General features: G+C 44.3%; 1 protein-coding gene across 2 annotated transcripts in view; it reads left to right on the top strand.

The window, feature by feature from the left end:
- Positions 1-20,902, top strand: part of immt (inner membrane protein, mitochondrial (mitofilin)) — an 86,565-nt gene that overhangs the window by 52,135 nt on the left and 13,528 nt on the right. For both annotated transcript variants that reach the window (XM_038793301.1, XM_038793302.1), the window contains 6 exons: positions 715-851; positions 1,542-1,645; positions 3,859-3,994; positions 8,463-8,592; positions 12,261-12,275; positions 19,175-19,398. In XM_038793301.1, the coding sequence (XP_038649229.1) occupies positions 715-851; positions 1,542-1,645; positions 3,859-3,994; positions 8,463-8,592; positions 12,261-12,275; positions 19,175-19,398 (746 nt within the window). The remainder of the gene's footprint in view (positions 1-714; positions 852-1,541; positions 1,646-3,858; positions 3,995-8,462; positions 8,593-12,260; positions 12,276-19,174; positions 19,399-20,902) is intronic.

A 20,902-nucleotide genomic window follows, 5' to 3' on the forward strand; every position in this document is an offset into this window, starting at 1 on the left:
AAAGATGTGCAGGGTAGGTGGATTGACCATGCTAAATTGTCCCTGAATTGGAATTTTTAAAAAAAGTCCCACAACTGCATATACCTAAAACCCTCCTCATATGGAAACCCAAACATCCCCCTCAACTCCTCCAAGCTTGCAAACCACCCCTCCAAAACCAAATCCTTCATCTCCTTGACTTCTCTCTCCTCCCATCCCAAAAACCTCTCATCCATCCTCCCCAGCTCAAATCCGTGATTCATAGAATTTACAGTGCAGAAGGAGGCCATCTGGCCCATCGAGACCACACCGGCTCTTGGAAAGAGCACCCCACCCAAGGTCCACACCTCCACCCTATCCCCAGTAACCCCACCCAACACTAAGGGCAACTTTGGACACTAAGGGGCAATTTTGCACATCTTTGGACTGGGAGGAAACCGGAGCACCTGGAGAAAACCCACGCACACACGGGGAGAACGTGCAGACTCTGCACAGACAGTGACCCAAGCCGGAATCAAACCTGGAACCCTGGAGCTGTGAAGCAATTGTGCTATCCACAATGCTACCGTGCTGCCCCCTGATTCCCCCTGATCCGTATCTGAATACCTTATTATTAAAGCGGTGTGGTGTGAGATGGTTTTGTGGTGTCCTCAGGCAAACTAGTAATTTTTCAACAGCTTATATGAAAATGTTATTGTGATATTGTATTTTTAAAAGTGCATTAATCCTGTACAGAAATAACATCAACCTTGGAGGATGCCCTTGGTAGAAGCACCCAAGTAACACTCAAGGCAATTGAAGCTCAGGATTCAGCAATAGAAGCCATTACCTCGCATGCCCAGAGGTTAAAGGAAGCAATGGATGATTCTGAGGTAAACCATTGTAGAAAAATTTGAATTTTTAATGTGTGATGTTATTGTAAAGAATTTTAAAGATTTACAGGCTTTATAAGGTGCTATTCAAAGTTTACTACGAAAAATAAGAGCTCATGGTTTAGGTGGCATGGTGACACATTGGTTTGCATTGCTGCTCACAGCAGTTGGGACCCGGGTTCAATTCTGACTCGGGTGACTGTGTGGAATTTGCACTTTCTCCCCGGTTTCCTCCGGGTGCTCGGGTTTCCTCCCACAGTCCAAAGATGAGATGGTTTTGTGGATTGGCCATGCTAAATTACCCCCTAGTGTCCAAAAGATTAGGTGGGGTTACTGGATTAGGCGTGAGCCTAAGTAGGGTGCTCTTTCCAGGCATCGGTGCAGACTCGATGGGCCAATTGGCCTCCTTCTGCATTGTAGGGATTCTACAAACACATTAGCATGGATAGATGATTGGCTCACCAACAGGAATCATAGTAGGCACAAATGGGTCATTTTTGAATTTGCAAGATGTGACTCTTGGAATGCCACAGGAATCAGTGCTGGGTCCTCAACTATTTATAATTTATATAAATGACTTGGATCAAGGGACAAAATGTATAGTTGCTAAATTGATCTTGGTCACCTTTCAGATTTGCTGTATATTATGCAAAGTATTTCTTTTTTAGTAATTTAATATGTTCTTATCAGAATACTACTGATCGAAAGTCAGAACAATGGCGAGCCTTGGAAAATGCTCTGAGCATTCGCAGCAAGATTGTAAACAGAGCCAATGAAGCAATGATGAAAGCCAAGTATGTTTGAGTTTTCTATTTTGTTTATTTTTAAAGCTCCAGTTCATTCTGTATTAGGATGATACTTATCTTTTATTATGAGGTACTCGATACAGACTCGAAACATTAACTCGGTTTCGCTCTCCACAGCTGCTGCCAGGTCTGCTGTGTTTTCCCAGAATTTTCTGTTTTAAGTTCTGATTTCCAGCATCCGCAGTATTTAATTTTTATCGCAATGTGTGCACATGTTGTTTTTGTCTGCAAAGAACATGGCCTTGTGTATTAATATATCTACCTTCCAGCACACAAACGTGCAAACCCAACTGAGACCTTAAATTGATTGTCAGTGTAATTCTCAGCACACTGAGGATAGACTGTGGTAGATAAATTCTCCCCCCCCACCCCCCCGACTTTTATACAGTAAAAAAAAATGTTTGATCAAATCTGTGGAATGTTGTGCCTTTAATCTTTTAGTAAATACCTAGAGACTGGTGAGTCAGTAGAATTATCTATCACAGAAAGCTGAAGCCAAAACATTGTACGTTTTCAAGAACGGGTTAGATATAGCTCTTGGGGCTAAAGGGATCAAAGGATATGGGAGAAAGCGAGAACAAGTTTCTGACTTGGAAGAGCAGCTGTGATCATAACTAATGGCGGAGCAGGCTCAATGGGCTGAATGGCCTCCTGTTCCTATTTTCTATGTTAACCTCACTCCCAGCATTGCTACTTCACTGTCCACAGGAAAGAGAAGTCCAGAAAAGAACAGTGTTAACAAACTGTACAATCGGGGTACGGAAAAGATATTTTTCCAGGTCATTAAATTTCAGTGGGCAGTCACTAAGTATAAACCCAGGAGTTTCTTCGTGAAGGAGTTAACTCAAATTATGCACCCCTCAATCATGGGTTCAAAGTAATATTTGTTGTATCCCAGGAATCAAAAAAGGTGCTTATAAAGAATGAATGTAAGATGGGTATGTTGAAGTGTTACTCTTTGATCATGCAACTGCTTAAATTAGGTAATCAATACCATATTGCTAAAATGAGTCCAAAGCATTGTGTTGTCAAAGGAAATTTTACAATAGAATGAGCACGAAGACTAACCTTTCTTTCTAAATGTGAACTTAAATGCAGCCCTTACTAACTAGATGTTACTGAGTAGCTGATGACGGCTAGCCAAAATGTGACATACCAGTTTATGTTTTGTCATATGTCCTTGACTTTTGTTTGTTCGATTTCAGAGAAGAATTTTTTTGTCTGCAAAGAACATGGCCTTGTGTATTAATATATCTACCTTCCAGCACACAAACGTGCAAACCCAACTGAGACCTTAAATTGATTGTCAGTGTAATTCTCAGCACACTGAGGATAGACTGTGGTAGATAAATTCTCCCCCCCCACCCCCCCGACTTTTATACAGTAAAAAAAAATGTTTGATCAAATCTGTGGAATGTTGTGCCTTTAATCTTTTAGTAAATACCTAGAGACTGGTGAGTCAGTAGAATTATCTATCACAGAAAGCTGAAGCCAAAACATTGTACGTTTTCAAGAACGGGTTAGATATAGCTCTTGGGGCTAAAGGGATCAAAGGATATGGGAGAAAGCGAGAACAAGTTTCTGACTTGGAAGAGCAGCTGTGATCATAACTAATGGCGGAGCAGGCTCAATGGGCTGAATGGCCTCCTGTTCCTATTTTCTATGTTAACCTCACTCCCAGCATTGCTACTTCACTGTCCACAGGAAAGAGAAGTCCAGAAAAGAACAGTGTTAACAAACTGTACAATCGGGGTACGGAAAAGATATTTTTCCAGGTCATTAAATTTCAGTGGGCAGTCACTAAGTATAAACCCAGGAGTTTCTTCGTGAAGGAGTTAACTCAAATTATGCACCCCTCAATCATGGGTTCAAAGTAATATTTGTTGTATCCCAGGAATCAAAAAAGGTGCTTATAAAGAATGAATGTAAGATGGGTATGTTGAAGTGTTACTCTTTGATCATGCAACTGCTTAAATTAGGTAATCAATACCATATTGCTAAAATGAGTCCAAAGCATTGTGTTGTCAAAGGAAATTTTACAATAGAATGAGCACGAAGACTAACCTTTCTTTCTAAATGTGAACTTAAATGCAGCCCTTACTAACTAGATGTTACTGAGTAGCTGATGACGGCTAGCCAAAATGTGACATACCAGTTTATGTTTTGTCATATGTCCTTGACTTTTGTTTGTTCGATTTCAGAGAAGAATTAGACAACCTTCGGAGCGCAATTGAAGAAGCCAAACAGAGTCAGATCACTTCTGTTAGACCACAGCTCCTGGCTGCAGAAGAGAATCTGCACCACATGTTGGTGGATCTGGATCATGTAGAAAGGAAGGTAATAAGCAACATGCTCTTTTAAGTTGGATAAATTTTTTCCCCATCCCATGTGATCTTTCCGTTATCAAATGCAGCTACTTGCATTAACCCTCATGAGGGCCACAGGCCTCCCCGTGAGCCTCGTAGAATTCAAGTTCCCGTGGTGCGCAGGCAGAGGCCCAGTGAGCTGGGGCTAGTTAGCGGGATCTTTAAATGTATCTTCCAGACCTGGACTGGCAGTTCCCGATAGTCCTGGCCTGCGATGTTTGTGTGCTGCGGTTTTATTTTCAATTTAAAAATAAACCAGTTTGACCCCTCACTCTGCGCCTCCTGGGATTATTACATTGGTGATGAGAATCAAGCATGGGATACTGAGCAACCACAACTCTGGTAAGAAACAAAGCGGAAAGGAAAAACCCGGAAATGCCCTTGTTTGGGAAGCTCAAGCTTTATGTTGCAGATGTGGAAGACTGGCCCCAGTATGTCAAATGAATGTGCAACATCTTCCACCCAACAGCAATGAAGGGGATGACAGACATAAAATCTGTTTTGACACCATTGGGACCCTGACGTTCAGCATTATTAAGAGCTTTAACTTACCCTGGAGCCCCAGACACTAAAATGTTCGAGCTTGTGTATCTAGTAAAGAGCCATGATGATTCAATGCCGTCCATAATCCTCCAACGTCACTGACCCATCCCTGATCGAGGTACCACGTGGCCGGCTAGTGTGTAAGATCGATAATGTGATGCCAAAAGAAATTGTTGACACAACTTGCCCTAGACTTCAAAAGCGCTATGGAGTTAGCGCTACCCTTGGACAATGGGGAGAAAGGGGTCCAAGAACTCTCAACGGATAGTGGACAGTAACATCCTCAGGCTCGGGATGGGAGAAACCTCAGAAAAGCCAGCATTCCCAGCGAAGGCTGAGAGAGAGATGTTCAGAGTGAGAAACAGCTTGGAGGGAGGCGGACCTGTTCAGTTAAAACAGTGAAGGAAGGGAGTGTAGCTTCAGAGTGAGAAACAGTGCACTTGCCTTCCCCCCTAGAGTCAGCTATCATCACCCTTTGGCTCCTCCCAAGGTGAGTGGCACAGTGGTTAGCACTGTTGCCTCACACCGCCAGGGACCTGGGTTCAATTCCAGCCTCGGGTGACTGTCTACATGGAGTTTGTACGTTATCCCTGTGTTTATGTGGGTTTCCTCCGGGTGCTGTGGTTTCACCTCTCTGTCCAAAGATGTGCAGGTTAGGTGAATTGCCATGCTAAATCGCCCAGCCATGCCCGAACTCATCCTACCTATCGGTTGTGTGTCACTCTCCCCACTTCACTTCCATTCCCTAGCGTTTCTTGATACTCTGGCGACTCCATTAACCCATCGACCCTCCCCACCCACCCATCCCCTCTCCTGCACACCTCCGGCTGCTTCTCACCAATCATCTTCCCCGACCCCTCCCCCAGCACCTCGCACCCAACCCAATGCAGGAAACATCACCCCAAAACGGCCCCAAATAGAACATTCTTGAGCCGCGCCACCCCGACTCTCTACAACCCCTCATGCACTGTACAGAGCATAACAAACAGAGCGCAGGGGGTGCAACCACCCCCAGAATAACCTTTCACAATCGGCAAACAAAAACATGTTACAAAAGTTAACACAGACAGAGGGCGCGATTCTCCGAACGGGAGACTAAGTGCCGACGCCGGAGTGAAAACCGGAGTGTTTCACTCCGGCGTCGGAGGCCGCTCCTCGCCCCCTATTCTCCAACCCTCAGGGGGCTAGGAGCGGCGGTGCGTCAATTTCGCACGCCAGGCCTGGGCGCCCACATTAAAGCGGCGCCGCCTGAATGATGCAGCCGGCGGCGCATGCGCGGTTGCCGTCCTCCCCGCAGGCGCCTCGCAAGAATGGAGCATTGATCTTGTGGGGTGGGGGAGGGAAAAGAATGCGTCTTTTAGAGACGCCGGCCCGCCGATCGGTGGGCACTGATAGCGGGCCAGACCCCCACTGAGCACCCCCCAGGTACTCGATCTTCCTCCTCCCCCCCCCCCCCCCCCCCCCCCCACCCCACAGGCCGCACACGCAGCATTCGCGCGCTGTTCACGTTGGCAGCGACCAGGTGTGGTTGGCGTTAGAAACGTCAAGCGGCGATTCTCCGAGCGGCCTGTCGTAAAATGCGACACGCCGATTTGGGGGTTGGGTGGGAGAAACGCGTGGGGGTGCCAGGGCTGTGTGGTGGTAATCGCCCGGCGCTCCCACGATTCTCCTACCCGGCGTGGGGGTCGGAGAATCGCGCCCAGAACCTCCCACCCACATTATTCCTTCAGCCCTCCCCAACCCCCAGTTTATGTTCCTTAATCAAGTAATTCGCCTCCGCCGTCGTCCCAAAGTATTATTTCCAGCCCTCGAAAGTGAACCAAAGTTTGGCCGGATACTACACGCCAAGCCGAATCTAGCGCCGGTGCAGCACGGCCATGGCCATGTTGAACCCTGCCCATCTCGACTAGCTCAGAATCCTGATGAATTCTGCTTCATTCCCAGTTGCAAGCCTCTGCGCCCTGGCCCACCTGAGAATCTTTTCCTTGTGCATGCATGCAATAACCGCCCGTGGCGGCTTCCCCGCTCTTGGCCTCTGTCTCAGGGACCTATAGGCCCGATCCATCTGCGGCCTTGACCATCACCTTCTCATCCATCAACTTCGCTAGCATCCTCGCGACGTAGCCCGTTGCACTCGTTTCCTCCACTCCCTCTGGTAGGCCTACAATCCGAAGATTTTGTGCCGCCTGGATCTGTTCTCCTGGTCCTCCACCTGTGCTCGCAGTATCTTGCTCATATCCCCAAGAAACGTCATCTCTGCTTCCAGCGACACAATCCAGTGACTGGTAAGGCACCACCTTCTCCCCCTCTTGGATCATCGCTCCCTGCATGCCAGTTGCTTCTCCACCCTTTCCAGAGTCCTGCGGAAAGGTGCCAATGTCACCTCGATCGCCTTCAACCAGTCACTTTGCATTTATTTACGCTACTGCTGAAATCCGTCCTCAATGAAACACATCAACTGCTCCATTGGCAGCTTTCCAATCAACGACGGTCCCTCCACTATTTTTCCAATTGATGCTGCATCATGAGTCTCCTCCAACTCTTTAGCCAGTGCTCGCACTGTCTTCTGTCGAGTTTGATAACATGTAGGCATGCCCATCCAGGGGAGAACTGATCCCCTTCCACCCCCTCCACACTCTGTACAGCTTTTCCGCCAAAGTATCCCAAAACCAACACCTCCAGGCAGGAACCACCCTCTGGCGACCAATCACCCCATGCCCGCCACCCGAAGTTTACATCAGATCAAGAATGATCTCAGTGAATGCCAGAGCAGACTCAATGGGCTGAAAGGCCTACTTCTGTCTTTGTGTTTTATGGTCTTAATCTTTTTATTTCTATTTTCTTTAACACTGTTTTGTATTTATTCAGTAAGAAGTCTTACAACACCAAGTTAAAGTCCAACAGGTTTGTTTCAAACACGAGCTTTCGGAGCACTGCTCCTTCCTCAGTTGAGGAAGTGGGCACTGTGCTCACCCCAGTCCAACGCCGGCATCTCCACATCTTGTATTTATTCTTTTCATTACGGAGTTTAACTTTAACTTCTATTTTCTTTCTTTTAACCACTCAAAAATTTAATTTTAGCTCTTATACTTGCACTGTTTCACTGCTCGTTTTAGACTTAAGTATAAATCAATTTGACCGAAAAAAAACTGGCACATTAATCAGCTCATTAATAGACTGAACAGTAATGCCTTACCTGCTTGCGCATTGGAGTAACTAGGTCAACTGATGCTTTGTTTCGTCAGGTTGACTTTTGAACGACCATGAAACAAATCACTGGAAACCCAGATGAGCACGTGATGCCATAGCATACAAAACTACGGACCAAGTGCTGGAAAATGGGACTCTAATAGATAGATGCTTGATGGCCAACGCAGACACGGTGGGCCCAAGGGCCTCTTTCTGTTCCATATAAAGTTTAATAAAAATAAATTTAGAGTACCCAATTCATTTTCTTCAATTAAGGGGCAATTTAGCGTGGATCCACCTAGTCTGCACATCTTTGGGTTGTGGGTAGGGCAGCACGGTGGTGCAGTGGGTTAGCCCTGCTGCCTCACGGCGCCGAGGTCCCAGGTTCGATCCCGGCTCTGGGTCACTGTCCGTGTGGAGTTTGCACATTCTCCCCGTGTTTGCGTGGGTTTCGCCCCCACAACCGAAAAGATGTGCAGGCTAGGTGGATTGGCCATGTTAAATTGACCCTTAATTGGAAAAAATTAACTGGGTATTCTAAATTTATATTTAAAAAAATCTTTGGGTTGTGGAGGCGAAATCCAATGGTAACAGCATCTTATTATTAATAACCAGTATCCTCCAGCAGTGCTGTCTTCCATATTTCACTGCTTCTCAATTAGTGTAATTCTAGTTTCTTTCTGATGAAATATCATATTTTTCCTTAGGTGCAAGCAGCTCAATCAGAAGCTAAAATAGTTGTTCAGTACAGTGAGCTGGTGGCTATGGCGAGGGATGAATTCAGGAAGGAACTGGAGAGCATCACTCCAGATGTAAAGCATGGCTGGAAAAATCTCAGTAAGTACAGTATTTGTTTCTTGTGTTGTAATTTTAATTACATTTCCTTTTACAAGTCATTCATATAAATAAAAGAGAGAATGATGTGTTCTGACTTAAAGAGTGCAATCTACCCACTGGGCCGCGCCCCAGTTCGGACGAATGGGATCTACCTGGCTCACCACGCCTCGTGAGATTTAACAGGAGATGTCACAATCTGATCTGTATTTGGCAAATTTGCATGTTAGAGTGAGGCAGCTAGTCTCATCTACCGATGTGTCTAACCCATTCGCCTCGGAGACCTTCAGTGAGCGTCGTTCAGTACTGGTCCCCACAAATGGAGACAGAAGGAACGGCACTTTGGAGAGATTTTCTAGGGGATCGGAGGCCCATGGGTGGTTTCCCTCTGGTGTCACCCGGGCATCTTGGCAGTGTCACCTGGTACCAGCCTGGCACTACCAAGGGGTCCAGCTGGCACTGGCAAGGGCATTATCACCGTGCCATGATGGCAGTGCAAAGGTGCCAGGCTGGCCGGGGATCGGGCCCGAGCTTGCTGCTATGGGGTGGTCAAGGGGTTGCATCGGGCGGGAATGAGAGATCGAGGCGCCATTTTTAAATGATCTCCCAATCTCCTCCTGCACTGAGGAGTTCTGGCAAGCAGAGCTTCTCAGTGCTGGAAGTGGAACCATGTGTGATCTTGGGGCATTCCCCGCTGAGGCCGCAGATTGCAACAAAATCAAGTACAATAACATGGTCTTTCACAGCGCTGCGAGTGCCGGGAAAACACTTAGCCAAATGCGTTTGACACAGGACTCTATTGCAATTCGCTTAGATCCCATCTAAAGTATTATGAACATACAAATACTTTAACACTGCAATGAAGGTTACTGTGAAAATCCCCTAGTTGCCACGCCATGGACCTGAACGGGTACTCTGAAGGAGAATTCAGAATGTTCAAATGACCTAACAGCAAGTCTTTCGGGACTTGTGGGAGGGAACTGGAGCACCTGGAGGAAACTAATGCAGGCACGGGAAGAACATACAGACTCCGCACAGACAGTGACCCAAGCTGGAAATCACACCCGGGTCCCCGGCACTGTGAGGCAACAGTGCTAACCACTGTGCTACCATGCCATGTGCGGCATGAATGCGCAGTATGCAGGTGAAGAGTTGAGTTCAGTGGAAGGGGTGAATGCTAATGTGGCGCCCGTATTCGAAAAGGGAGAGAGGCAAAAAGTAGTAAACTATAGACCGGTTAGCTTGACCTCTGTGATAGGGAAGTTTCTGGTATCAATCATTAAGGAGGAGATGACTGAACATTTAGAAAGACAAAGCTCCATTCACCATTGTCAGCAGGGTTTTATGAAGGGTAAGTCATGCTTGACAAACTTGCTTGAGTTCTTATGTAACCAGCAAAGTGGATAATGGGAAACCTGTGGATCTGGTACATCTAGACTTCCAGAAGGCATTTGACAAGGTTGATCTAGAAAGTGAGATCGCAGAGGGTTGGGGATAGAATATATTGAGGATTGGCTGACTGACAGAAAGCAGAGCGTTGGGTTAAATGGATCCTTCTCTGACTGGTGAATTATGACTAGTGGGGTGCCGTGGGATTCAAGCCTCGGACCTCAACTCTTTACAATCTTTATAAATGATCTGCAAGCAGGACAGAGTGTAATATAGCAAAATTTGAGGATGATATTAAAATAGGTGAGAAAGCAGGCAGTGGAGAGGAGATACATATTTTTACAGACGGCAATAGATATTCTAGGACATTGGGCCAAAACTTGGCAGGTGTGATTTAATGTGGATAAGTGGGAGGTTATCCATTTTGGTTCAAAAAATAGTCAGCAAATTATTATCTAAATGGAAAGCAGATTCTAAATGCGTCTAGACAGAGGGATCTAGGTGTCTTTGTTCCTGAATCGCAGAAAATCAATATGCAGGTACAAAATGTATTAAGAAAGGCAAATGGAACGTTAGCATTTATTGCAAAAGCACTGGAGTATAAAAGTAGAGAAAAGTTGTTTCAATTGTATAGGGTGTTGGTGAGACCACATCTGGGGTATTGTGTCCAATTTTGGTCTCCTTATTTGAGGGAGGATGTGGTGCATTGGAGGCAGTTCAGAGGAGGTTCACTGGATTGATTCCGGGGATGAAGGGGTTGGCGTATGAGGGGAAATTAAACAGTTTGGGTTTATACTCGCTGGAGTTTAGAAGGATGAGAGGGAATCTGATCGAGGTATATAAAATACTAAAACGGATTGATAAAGTAAACATAGACCAAATGTTCCCCCTTGTAGGGCAATCTAGAACAAGAAGTCACCGATATAGTTGAAAGGTGGTAGATTTAAAACTGAGATGAAGAAGCACTACTTCTCGCAGAGGGCGGTGAATTTGTGGAACTGGCTGTCCCATAGTGCGGTGGAGTCCGAATCATTAAATAGTTTCAAGAGGGATACAGATATATTTCTGATTTTAAAACGGGTAAAAGGAATATGGGGAACAGGTAGGGGGGTGGCTTTTCACAGTAACTTCATTGCAGTGTTAATGTAAGCCTACTTATGACAATAAAGATTATTATTATTGAGGCCAGGAAGAGATCAGCCTTAATCTGAATGGCGGAATAATTTCTATATCAATAACTCTTATTGGTTAGGTAGCCAAAATTCAAAATCGGTATAGTCTGTTGAACTAAATTCAGACATTGTCATTTACTAGTCATGCATGAAAGGGCAAAGTGTGCTGTAAGACTTACCTTGGGCTGGAATTCGCACTGCAATTCCCTTTGGCTGGACGGATGTTTTGTGACGCAGAGTGACGCCAACGGCACCGGTTTCAATTGCCGTACCGGCTGAGATTTTCCCGTACCGGCTGAGGTTATCCATGAAGGCCCCACCGTCTCAACCTTGCCGCTCACCTGAGTTGTGGTGACCCTAAGGTTAAATCACCACCAGTCAGCTCTCTCTCTTAAAAGGGGAGAGCAGACAATGGTCCTCTGGGACTTTAGAGACTTTCACTTTTAGGCTTAGACTAGTGAGGTGTTTAGGCCTTTTCAAAGCACAGTTTTCAAATTTACCAGGTAGGGTAGTATAGTGGTCACGTTGCCAGTAGCCCAGTGGCTTGGACTAATAATCAGGAGAACATAGGTTCAGATATGACTGGATAATATGAGTATTTATAATTTAAAATGAAAAAAGCAATAAAAATAAGTACCAGAAAAGGTCACCAGAAAACCCAACTAGTCATTTAATTCCCTTTTGGGAAAGAAACTTGCTACCACTTTCTCGAGCATATTTAAAGGTGGAGAATAAATGCTGACCGTGACAATGATGCCCACATCTCGTGAACAAATAGATTCTGAGAATTCTTCTTAAATTTAGTGTGCATTGCAGTTGAAATTTTGCAGCTTCGTTGGAGACTTCGTGTTGCCCCTTGCTGGTATAAATGATAAAAATTAGTTATAGATCAATATTCATTTATGCACAGTCATGTTCTGATTTGTTTGAGTTCACACTCCATTTTTAAATATATCTTACTTTTCAGAACTAATTTGGAAACTATGCTTTATTACTGATGTGAATGTTTAGTGTGTGTGCTCTCATTTACACTGTAACAATTTGTTTGAGTGATTACTTAGTGGTGCTGTTGTCAACTCATATTAATTCTTCTCATCCTTTTCATTGCAGAGGTGTCTGATCTAGGTGAGTCTGGCTAATTTGTTGCATACTGTACTCCTTATGAATCCACTGCATTTTAGCTACTTGTATTAGGTTGTGAAATTCTTGCATAGCTAAGGACTATCGGCAGAGTGAAAGACTTTTGAATCCTTGTCACTGTAACTCAGGAAGTACTGTGATCTTCTCCCAATCCAGCTAGATTCAAGGAAACTGGGCTTTCAAGAAAAAAACAGAATTTATAGAAACTGTAAAAAGCTAAAGCTAAAAGAAAACAAACCAATCTACAGAAAGTGTTGAAATGTTTGTGTGCATTAAGTTGAAAGAGGCTGTGAAAGTATTTTGGATGTATTTTTATTATTCAAAGTTGCTCTGTTTCTATAATTTGTAAAGAAAGTGCTGTTTATTGTGAAACAGTGGTATACTGGAACACAAGATCCAACCTTACAGCCCAGGAAAATGGTCAGTGGGTGTCGGTCCTTGGTTAGTTCAAGAATCAGCAGCGTTTGTAAAATTGGGGAGCAAGGCAGTAATGTTGAAGTTTTGCTGAGCGCCAAATAAAGAAACTGCTTTGTATACTGGAATGTGGCTACACTACTTAAATGCTGTCTTAATAGCTGGGTTGGAGTTCTTTCATCCAGAGTTACAGTGACATGAATTGCTTCAAGGCATTTTATACTTCTAATCCACATTACACAGTGAAGTTACTTTCCTTAGCATAACATTGTACCTGATAAAATTGCATCCAAAATAATATATAGTGTTAAGAGTGCCTATTAACTAGACAGATGAGCTACCAGACTATCTGAAGGAAAATACTGTAGATGTTGGAAATCTGAAATAAAACAATCAAAAAGCTGGAAATTTAAAACAGTTAGTGTTTCAGGTTGATGATGGCTCTTGATCAGAACTCTGATTGACCTGAAACTAACTTGCCTTACGCTTGGCACTATTGAGGACCATTATATGATAAATTAGTTCCCACTTAGTAGCACTAAGTAATCCGTAAGCTGTCCTTTTAACATCCAGAAGACTTTTAAACAAAATTTTTTTAAACAGAAGCACATCAGGTTAAAGTCACCACTGAGAGCAGTTATTCGTTTTAAATCACCAAAGGATCGATTTACATTCACTAGATTACAGAGTCAGACTCTAATACCCCTTCTGGTTGTGACTGCAGCTATCCAGCTCTGAAAGCGAAACTAAAACGCACCCTGCAGCAAACAGCCTAAAACGAAAGTAAAAAGCTGACAGACCGCCCAGCTTCACCCACTCTCTGACATCACTGCAGTAGTAAACACCCATTTCTTAAAGGTACTCTCACTACAGATATTTATATACACACCCATTTATAAACACCCATTTCTTAAAGGTACTCTCACATGACAGTTACCAATAAATATCAAGAATAGCAAGGATTCCAACACTGACTCCAGAGGATCTCCACTGCAAACCTCCTGCTCGAAAAATATCCTTTAAGCTCTTGGTTTCCTGACAATTGCATAGCCACGTTGCTACTGTCCTTTTATTCCATGAGCTATAACTTTGCTCACAGGTCTGTTGTGTGGCACTGTATCAAATGCCTTTTGAAAGTCCCATGTGCACCACATCATCAACAGTGCCCTCATCGACCCTCTTATTTCTTCAAAAAACTGCAGCAAGTTGTTTAAACACAATTTTCCCTTAAAATATCCATGCTGGTTTTCCTTGGGTAGAGCAGATGTTTCCCCTTGTTGGACAGTCTAGAAGGAGAGGCACAGTTTTAGGCTAAGGGGGTGGCAGATTTAAAACAAAAATGAGGAGGAATTACTTTACTCAAAGGGTCATGAGTTGTGGAATTCTCTATCCCAGAGTGCAGTGGATGCAGAACATGAAACAAATTTAAGGAGATTGTTTTTTAATTAGTAGTGGGATGAAGGGTTATGAGGAGCAGGCAGGGAGGTGATGCCGAGATGAGATCAGCCATGATCATACCGAATGGCGGAGCAGGCCCAGGGGGGGGCTTAAATTCCCTACTCCTACTTATGTTCTTAATTAACCCACATTTATCCATGTAATTATTAATTTTGATCCAGATAAGATTGGTTATATACGTTTTCCCACCATCAAAGCTAAACTGACAGGCTTGTAGTTGCTTGGCTTATCTTTTGTCCCCTTTTTGAACAAGGGTGTAACATTTGCCATTCTCCAGTCCTCTGGGACTACAACCCAAATCTAAGGAAGACTGGAAAATTATGGCCAATGCCTCTACAATTTCCACTCTCACTGTTCTTAGTATCCTTGGATGCATCTCATCTGGTGCTGGTTTTTTATCAATTAAGTACAAACAGTCTATACCTCCTCCGTATCCATTTTAAAGCTTTCGAGTGTATGAACCAGCCTCTCTTTCACCATGGCTTAGATAACATCTTCTTCCTTGGTAAAGATAGGTGTAAAGTATCCATTTAATACCTCAGCTGCCTCCTGCACAATCCCCTTTTTGGTTCCTAATCTGCCCACTCCTCCTTTTACCACCCTTTTACTATTTATATGCCTATAGAAGACTTTGTCATTCCCTTTACTATTAGCTGCCAGTCTCTTTTCATACTCCCCTCTTTGCTTCTCTTATTTGCTTTTTCACTTCTAAACCTTCTATATTGTGATTGTCAAAATTAAAGCTTTTTTGAGGATGCAATTAGTAGGATATATAAAAGGGGAACCAGTAGATGTACTATATCTGGCTTTCTTAACTGCCCCTTCAAGGGCAATTAGGGATGGGCAATAAATGAACAGGTGCTGGAATGTGGCGACTAGGGGCTTTTCACAGTAACTTCATTTGAAGCCTACTTGTGACAATAAGCGATTTTCATTTCATTTCATTTAATTTCAAATGCTGGCACAGCTAGTGACGGCCACGTCCCATGAACGAATAACATTTTAAAAAAAATCTGGTGAGATTTCATAGACCTTTCTAAAAATAAAAGGCAGATGGGTCACAATGCCAGGATTCCCACTCCCATTCCTGGCACCCCAACTTTTACTAGCATGTATTCCTAACCTGTCCAGCTCAACTGCATAGGTATTTCCTAGCCCCCCACAATTTTCAGATAGTCAAGCCAGCTTCTCAAAGACCCGTGGTCCATGAGCCTCAGAGGAAGCACAGTATTCAAGTGGGAACAGATCTTACCCATTCACCCAACTATGCAAAATCATCCACCTTCACCCACCCACAATGGCCCTCATCCACTCTATGCCAACTCATGCTGCTATCAGATCCCCAATGGCCCCTCATAACCTCCATGCCAACTCATAGCACTTCATGCCCAATCAGTATACACTCTGTACAGAGCCAGTGAACCCTACAGTATATGATAGCATGCGTTTTTAAAATGGCCATTGAAAAAAAAAAGCCATCCCTAATTTTCTTTGAATAACTGCTGTCACTACAACCCTAATAAACCAGACCTTTAAGGTGTCAATAGCAGAAACCATAAACACTATAAACTATAAACACTTGACACCTCTTAATGTTGTGCAAATAAACCGTGAACTATTGACAAAATAGTTCTAAGAAAAGCAGCTGTCAATCAAGCAATGTTTCGCCTTCCACGTACCTGTTTCAAGGAACTAATGGAAGTCCAGGCTCTTACCCAAGCATACATAATGAGGCTTTATGCGAGTTATGAATGACCCACACATGCCACCAGGCTGGATTTTCAGAAGGGGATCAAGGGTTATGGGGAGAAGGCAGGAGAATGGGGATGAGAAAATATCAGCCATGATTGAATGGCGGAGCAGACTCGATGGGCCAAGTGGCCTAATTCTGTTCCTATGTCTTATGGGTGGGGGAGTGGCACCATTTGCTCTCTGGAAGAAAAGTCGAGACCAATACCAAGACAAATAAGGTCACTCTGCAACAGAGCAGCTCTCATTGGGAGATTTCCCGACCTCAATTAACATCCAATTTGATTGGTCAGTAGCTCTTGTAATCCCAGCATCCCCAGAACTCAATAAAGAGCTCTGCTGGGACTGAAAGGCAGCCCACGGTGATCAAGGAAAGACATCAAACCCAGGTTAAGTCTAGGGCATTTTGGGTGAAAAGGGATCAGGCACCCTCCGGAGGGGGTGAGGAGTGTGGGATGGGTGGGTTTTGGAGGCGAGACAGTGCCATGTGAGAATACCTTTAAGAAATGGGTGTTTACAAATGGGTGTGTATATAAATATGCAGGGTATGTTTTAGTATTGTTTTCAGTGTTGGCGCTGAAGTCAGACCAAACAGGTGTACTGCTGTTCTCTCTGCCATCAAAAGACTATCTCTTGATCATTTGTTGAATTCAGAATTATAAATGTTCTCACGAGAGAATGTAAACCTAATGTGCTTCTGGTAAAATATGTTTTAAGTCTTACGGATGTTAAAAGGAAAGCTTAAAGGATTACTTAGAGTTGTATTCTTTGGGGGTGAATTTGAATTAATGGTTGCTAAGATGTTCACTGTATGTTTTGAAAAGGTTGACTTGAGTTCATAGAATAAACATTGTTTTGCTTCAAAAAATACTTTTCCATTTCTGCTGTACCACACCTGTAGAGTGGGCTGTGTGCTCCCCATACCACAATCTATTAAAAGTTCTGGGTCAGGTGAACTCCATGATACACTTTGGTGTTCTCTAAACCCTGGCCCATAACAGTAACATAGACCTTGGGAGTGCAAGGCACAATTTCAAAATTTATGGACTGAACAAAATTTAGAAGCATTGTGAACTGTGAGGAGGCAGGTGTCAAACTCAAAAAGAAAATTGACAAGTTGGGCAAATAATAGATTATTAAGCTCCCATTTCGTATGTTTGTGCGAAGTTCAATCCAGAAAAATGTGAAGTGACTCATTTTGGTAGGGAGGAAATGGAGAGACAATGGGCGTAATTTAACTGCTTCGCCGTGCACGATTTGGTGTTGTGAGAGGCCGTTGAATCTCACACGAAGCCTCTCACGAGGTTTGCGCATTTTGAAATGTCTCACTAGATTCAACTGAACCTCGCGAGACGTCACGATCTGGATCTCGCCCACACTGGGCTGGATTCTCCCAGGACCCCATACTCATCTGGGAGATCACTTAACGTTGCCATTTAGTACTGGTCCACCAGGCGTAATGGCAGTTTGGGGGGGGGGGGGGGGGGGGTGCTCCAGGCCATTGCAGATTCCTGGGTGGTCGGGGGCAAGGCAGGGTGGCACCCTACACTCCCCCTGACACCCTACACTCCCTCTGACACCCAGACACCTTGGCACCGACAGCCATGGCACCTTGGCACTGTCAGGTTGGCAGGGGCACTACAAGGGTGGCACTGCCACAGGCCAGGGTCTGAGAGGGGCCTGTCCATTCTGGGGGTGTATGGTAAAGGGTGGTATAAAGGGGCCACATTAAGATTGTGGGGGGTGAAAGATGGGGACCTAAGAGGGGGTGTGGGGAGGCATGAAAAGAGGTTGGGGGGGCCCTCGACGACTCCATAAGTGGGATGTCCTCATTTAATGTCCGTATGCAGGGGGGTGAGGCGTGACACTGTCCATGGGTGTGGGGTACCCTCAAGCTGAATTGGGAATCAGGACACCCTTTCAAAATGACGGCCCATTCTCTGAGGAGCCGGATCGCTGGTGAGTTCAGCTCCCCACTGTTAACAAAATTCTGGCTAGACTGGGGAGAAACTCCCCAAGGCCCCCAAAATTTACTGTGGGTGGGTGAATGGTATAAATCTCGCCCAAAAAGCCGGCGGGAAACACCACACCAAACTCGCCCAAAATGACACTGACAAATCTTTTAGTTGAATTCCACCCAGTGTAAAATAAAAGGTGGAACTCTAAAGGGGTGCAGACCGACCTGGGTGTGTATATTTGCATACGTAACTGAAGGCAGCAGGACAGGTTTAGAGGGTGGTTAATAAAGCATACAGTCTCCTAGGCTTTATTAATAGGGGCATTGAGTACAAGAGTGAGGAGGTTGCATTGAACTTGTATAATCCACGAGTTCAGCCTCAGCTGAAGTATTGTATCCAGCTCTAGGAGCTGCACTTTAGGAAAGATCTGAAGGTGTTCGAGAGTGCCGAAAATATTCCTCTGAATAATTGCAGGGATGAAGAACTTCAGTTAACATATATAGAAGTAGGGACTGTTTTCCTCAGAAAAGTCAGAGATTACATTAGATAGAGGTATTCAGGGTTATGAGGGTAGATGGGGAGAAACGTTCCAGTGTGAAAGGATTGAGATCGAGAGGGCACACATTCAAAGTAATTGGCAAAAGAGACATGACAAACCTTTTCACGCACTGGGTAGTCTGGAATGCACTGTCTGAGGGTGTGATGGAGGCAGGTTCGATCAAGGCATTCAAAGGGAATAAGACTTATCTGAAAAGGAAGAATATTCAGGGTTAGTGGAAGTGGGTGAGGAATGGCACTTGGGAAATTGTTCTTTAGAGAGCTGGTACAGACAAGATGGACAAGGCCTCCTCCTGCACTGTAACAATCTGTGATTCTTGGCCGAAAATGTAGCTTCACATGTCTTTGCAAAATGCTTTCACAAAGGAAATTAACAAAAGGTTTTCATGTTTCTATATCTAATTACTCTGAATATCTTCAGATAGTACTTTCAATTAAAATGTGTTTTTAAAATATTATTGTAATCCTAGAAAGTGTTTATTTTGTGCAGAAGTTTTTCCTTTCATATTTTCCAAATATGGGTTTTTAAATGTGAGCTGCTAAACTGAGCTTTGTGCAAATTTATATATTGTACTATGCCTGTGAAACAACTGGCATGCAGTTGTGTAATTGACATTATTTTAAATCGATGAAACATTTTGTCTGTATTTAACTTTCCTATAATACACAAAAAATATCCCAAATGAATGGCTATTCTCCAGAGATACTTGTTACATGCTCTCTTTTAATGGTATTTTCAAACTGTAGCTGGCCAGCTGAGCACTGATGACCTTAACTCATTGATTGCCCATGCCCACCGTCGCATTGACCAGCTGAACAAAGAGTTGGCAGAACAGAACGTGCGGGAATATCAGCGCATTGAAGTTGCACTTGAGCATCAGAGACTGGATCATAAGAGAAATTTGGAAACAGCAGTGACAAAAGCCTTGGAGCATTTTCGATCAGAAATCCGTCTTGAAAGGGACAAAAAGGTACTGCCCAAGCCAAGTTCTGCTTGGGTTTTAATAGCCACTGTCTTGCTGACATAAAGTGTCATTTCATAGATTTTTAGAATATATTGCCAAGAATTTTAATGGTCAGAGTCTCAATAATTTGAATTGCTATTATGACACGCCAGTAATAACCTGTTGCTGGTGCGTCATGTTCTATGTGGGACTAAGGACACTTCATGTGTTCTGGATAATCAGATGTGCAGGAAAAGCTGTCAGTTGATCAAGCTTGTGCATTGATTGAGCTGCAATCATTTCAGTGGTTCAGCTATGAGGAGAGCTAGAAAATATACAATTTTTCCTACGAACAGTGTTACGGATGCCTGGTCAGATTCCAACAGTGGTGAAGATACTGGGCCAGAACCACAACGTTTTCTTTGATTTTTAAAGACGGTGCAGAAAGATCGATTAGTTCCAGGAGTGATTGCATAAGAAATAGGACTTGGTTATTTTTTGCAAACTAAACTTTATTAACAGAAAATAAACAGAAAACGACATAGGTAGGAAAGGGGACAAGGATGTCAGGCAGGCCTTTAGGGAGCTAGGATGGAAGCTCAGAGCGAGAACAAACAGAGTTGTTATCTCTGGGTTGTTGCCCGTGCCACGTGATAGTGAGATGAGGAATAGGGAGAGAGAGCAATTAAACACGTGGCTACAGGGATGGTGCAGGCGGGAGGGATTCAGATTTCTGGATAACTGGGGCTCTTTCTGGGGAAGGTGGGACCTCTATAGACAGGATGATCTACATCTGAACCTGAGGGGCACCAATATCCTGGGGGGGAGATTTGTTAGTGCTCTTTGGGGGGGTTTAAACTAATTCAGCAGGGGCATGGGAACCTGGATTGTAGTTTTGGGGTACGGGAGATTGAGAGTATAGAGGTCAGGAGCACAGATTTGACTTTGCAAGAGGGTGCCAGTGTTCAGGTAGGTGGTTTGAAGTGTGTCTACTTCAATGCCAGGAGTATACGAAATAAGGTAGGGGAACTGGCAGCATGGGTTGGTACCTGGGACTTCGATGTTGTGGCCATTTCAGAGACATGGATAGAGCAGGGACAGGAATGGTTGTTGCAGGTTCCGGGGTTTAGGTGTTTTAGTAAGCTCAGAGAAGGGGGCAAAAGAGGGGGAGGTGTGGCGCTGCTAGTCAAGGACAGTATTACGGTGGCGGAAAGGATGCTAGATGGGGACTCTTCTTCTGAGGTAGTATGGGCTGAGGTTAGAAACAGGAAAGGAGAGGTCACCCTGTTGGGAGTTTTCTATAGGCCACCTACTAGTTCTAGGGATGTAGAGGAAAGGATGGCGAAGATGATTCTGGAAAAGAGCGAAAGTAACAGGGTAGTTGTTATGGGAGACTTTAACTTTCCAAATATTGACTGGAAAAGATATAGTTCGAGTACATTAGATGGGTCATTCTTCGTACAATGTGTGCAGGAGGGTTTCGTGACACAATATGTTGACAGGCCAACAAGAGGCGAGGCCACATTGGATT

Source organism: Scyliorhinus canicula, chromosome 3 (genome assembly GCF_902713615.1).
Source record: "Scyliorhinus canicula chromosome 3, sScyCan1.1, whole genome shotgun sequence".
Classification (NCBI taxonomy): Eukaryota; Metazoa; Chordata; class Chondrichthyes; order Carcharhiniformes; family Scyliorhinidae; genus Scyliorhinus; species Scyliorhinus canicula.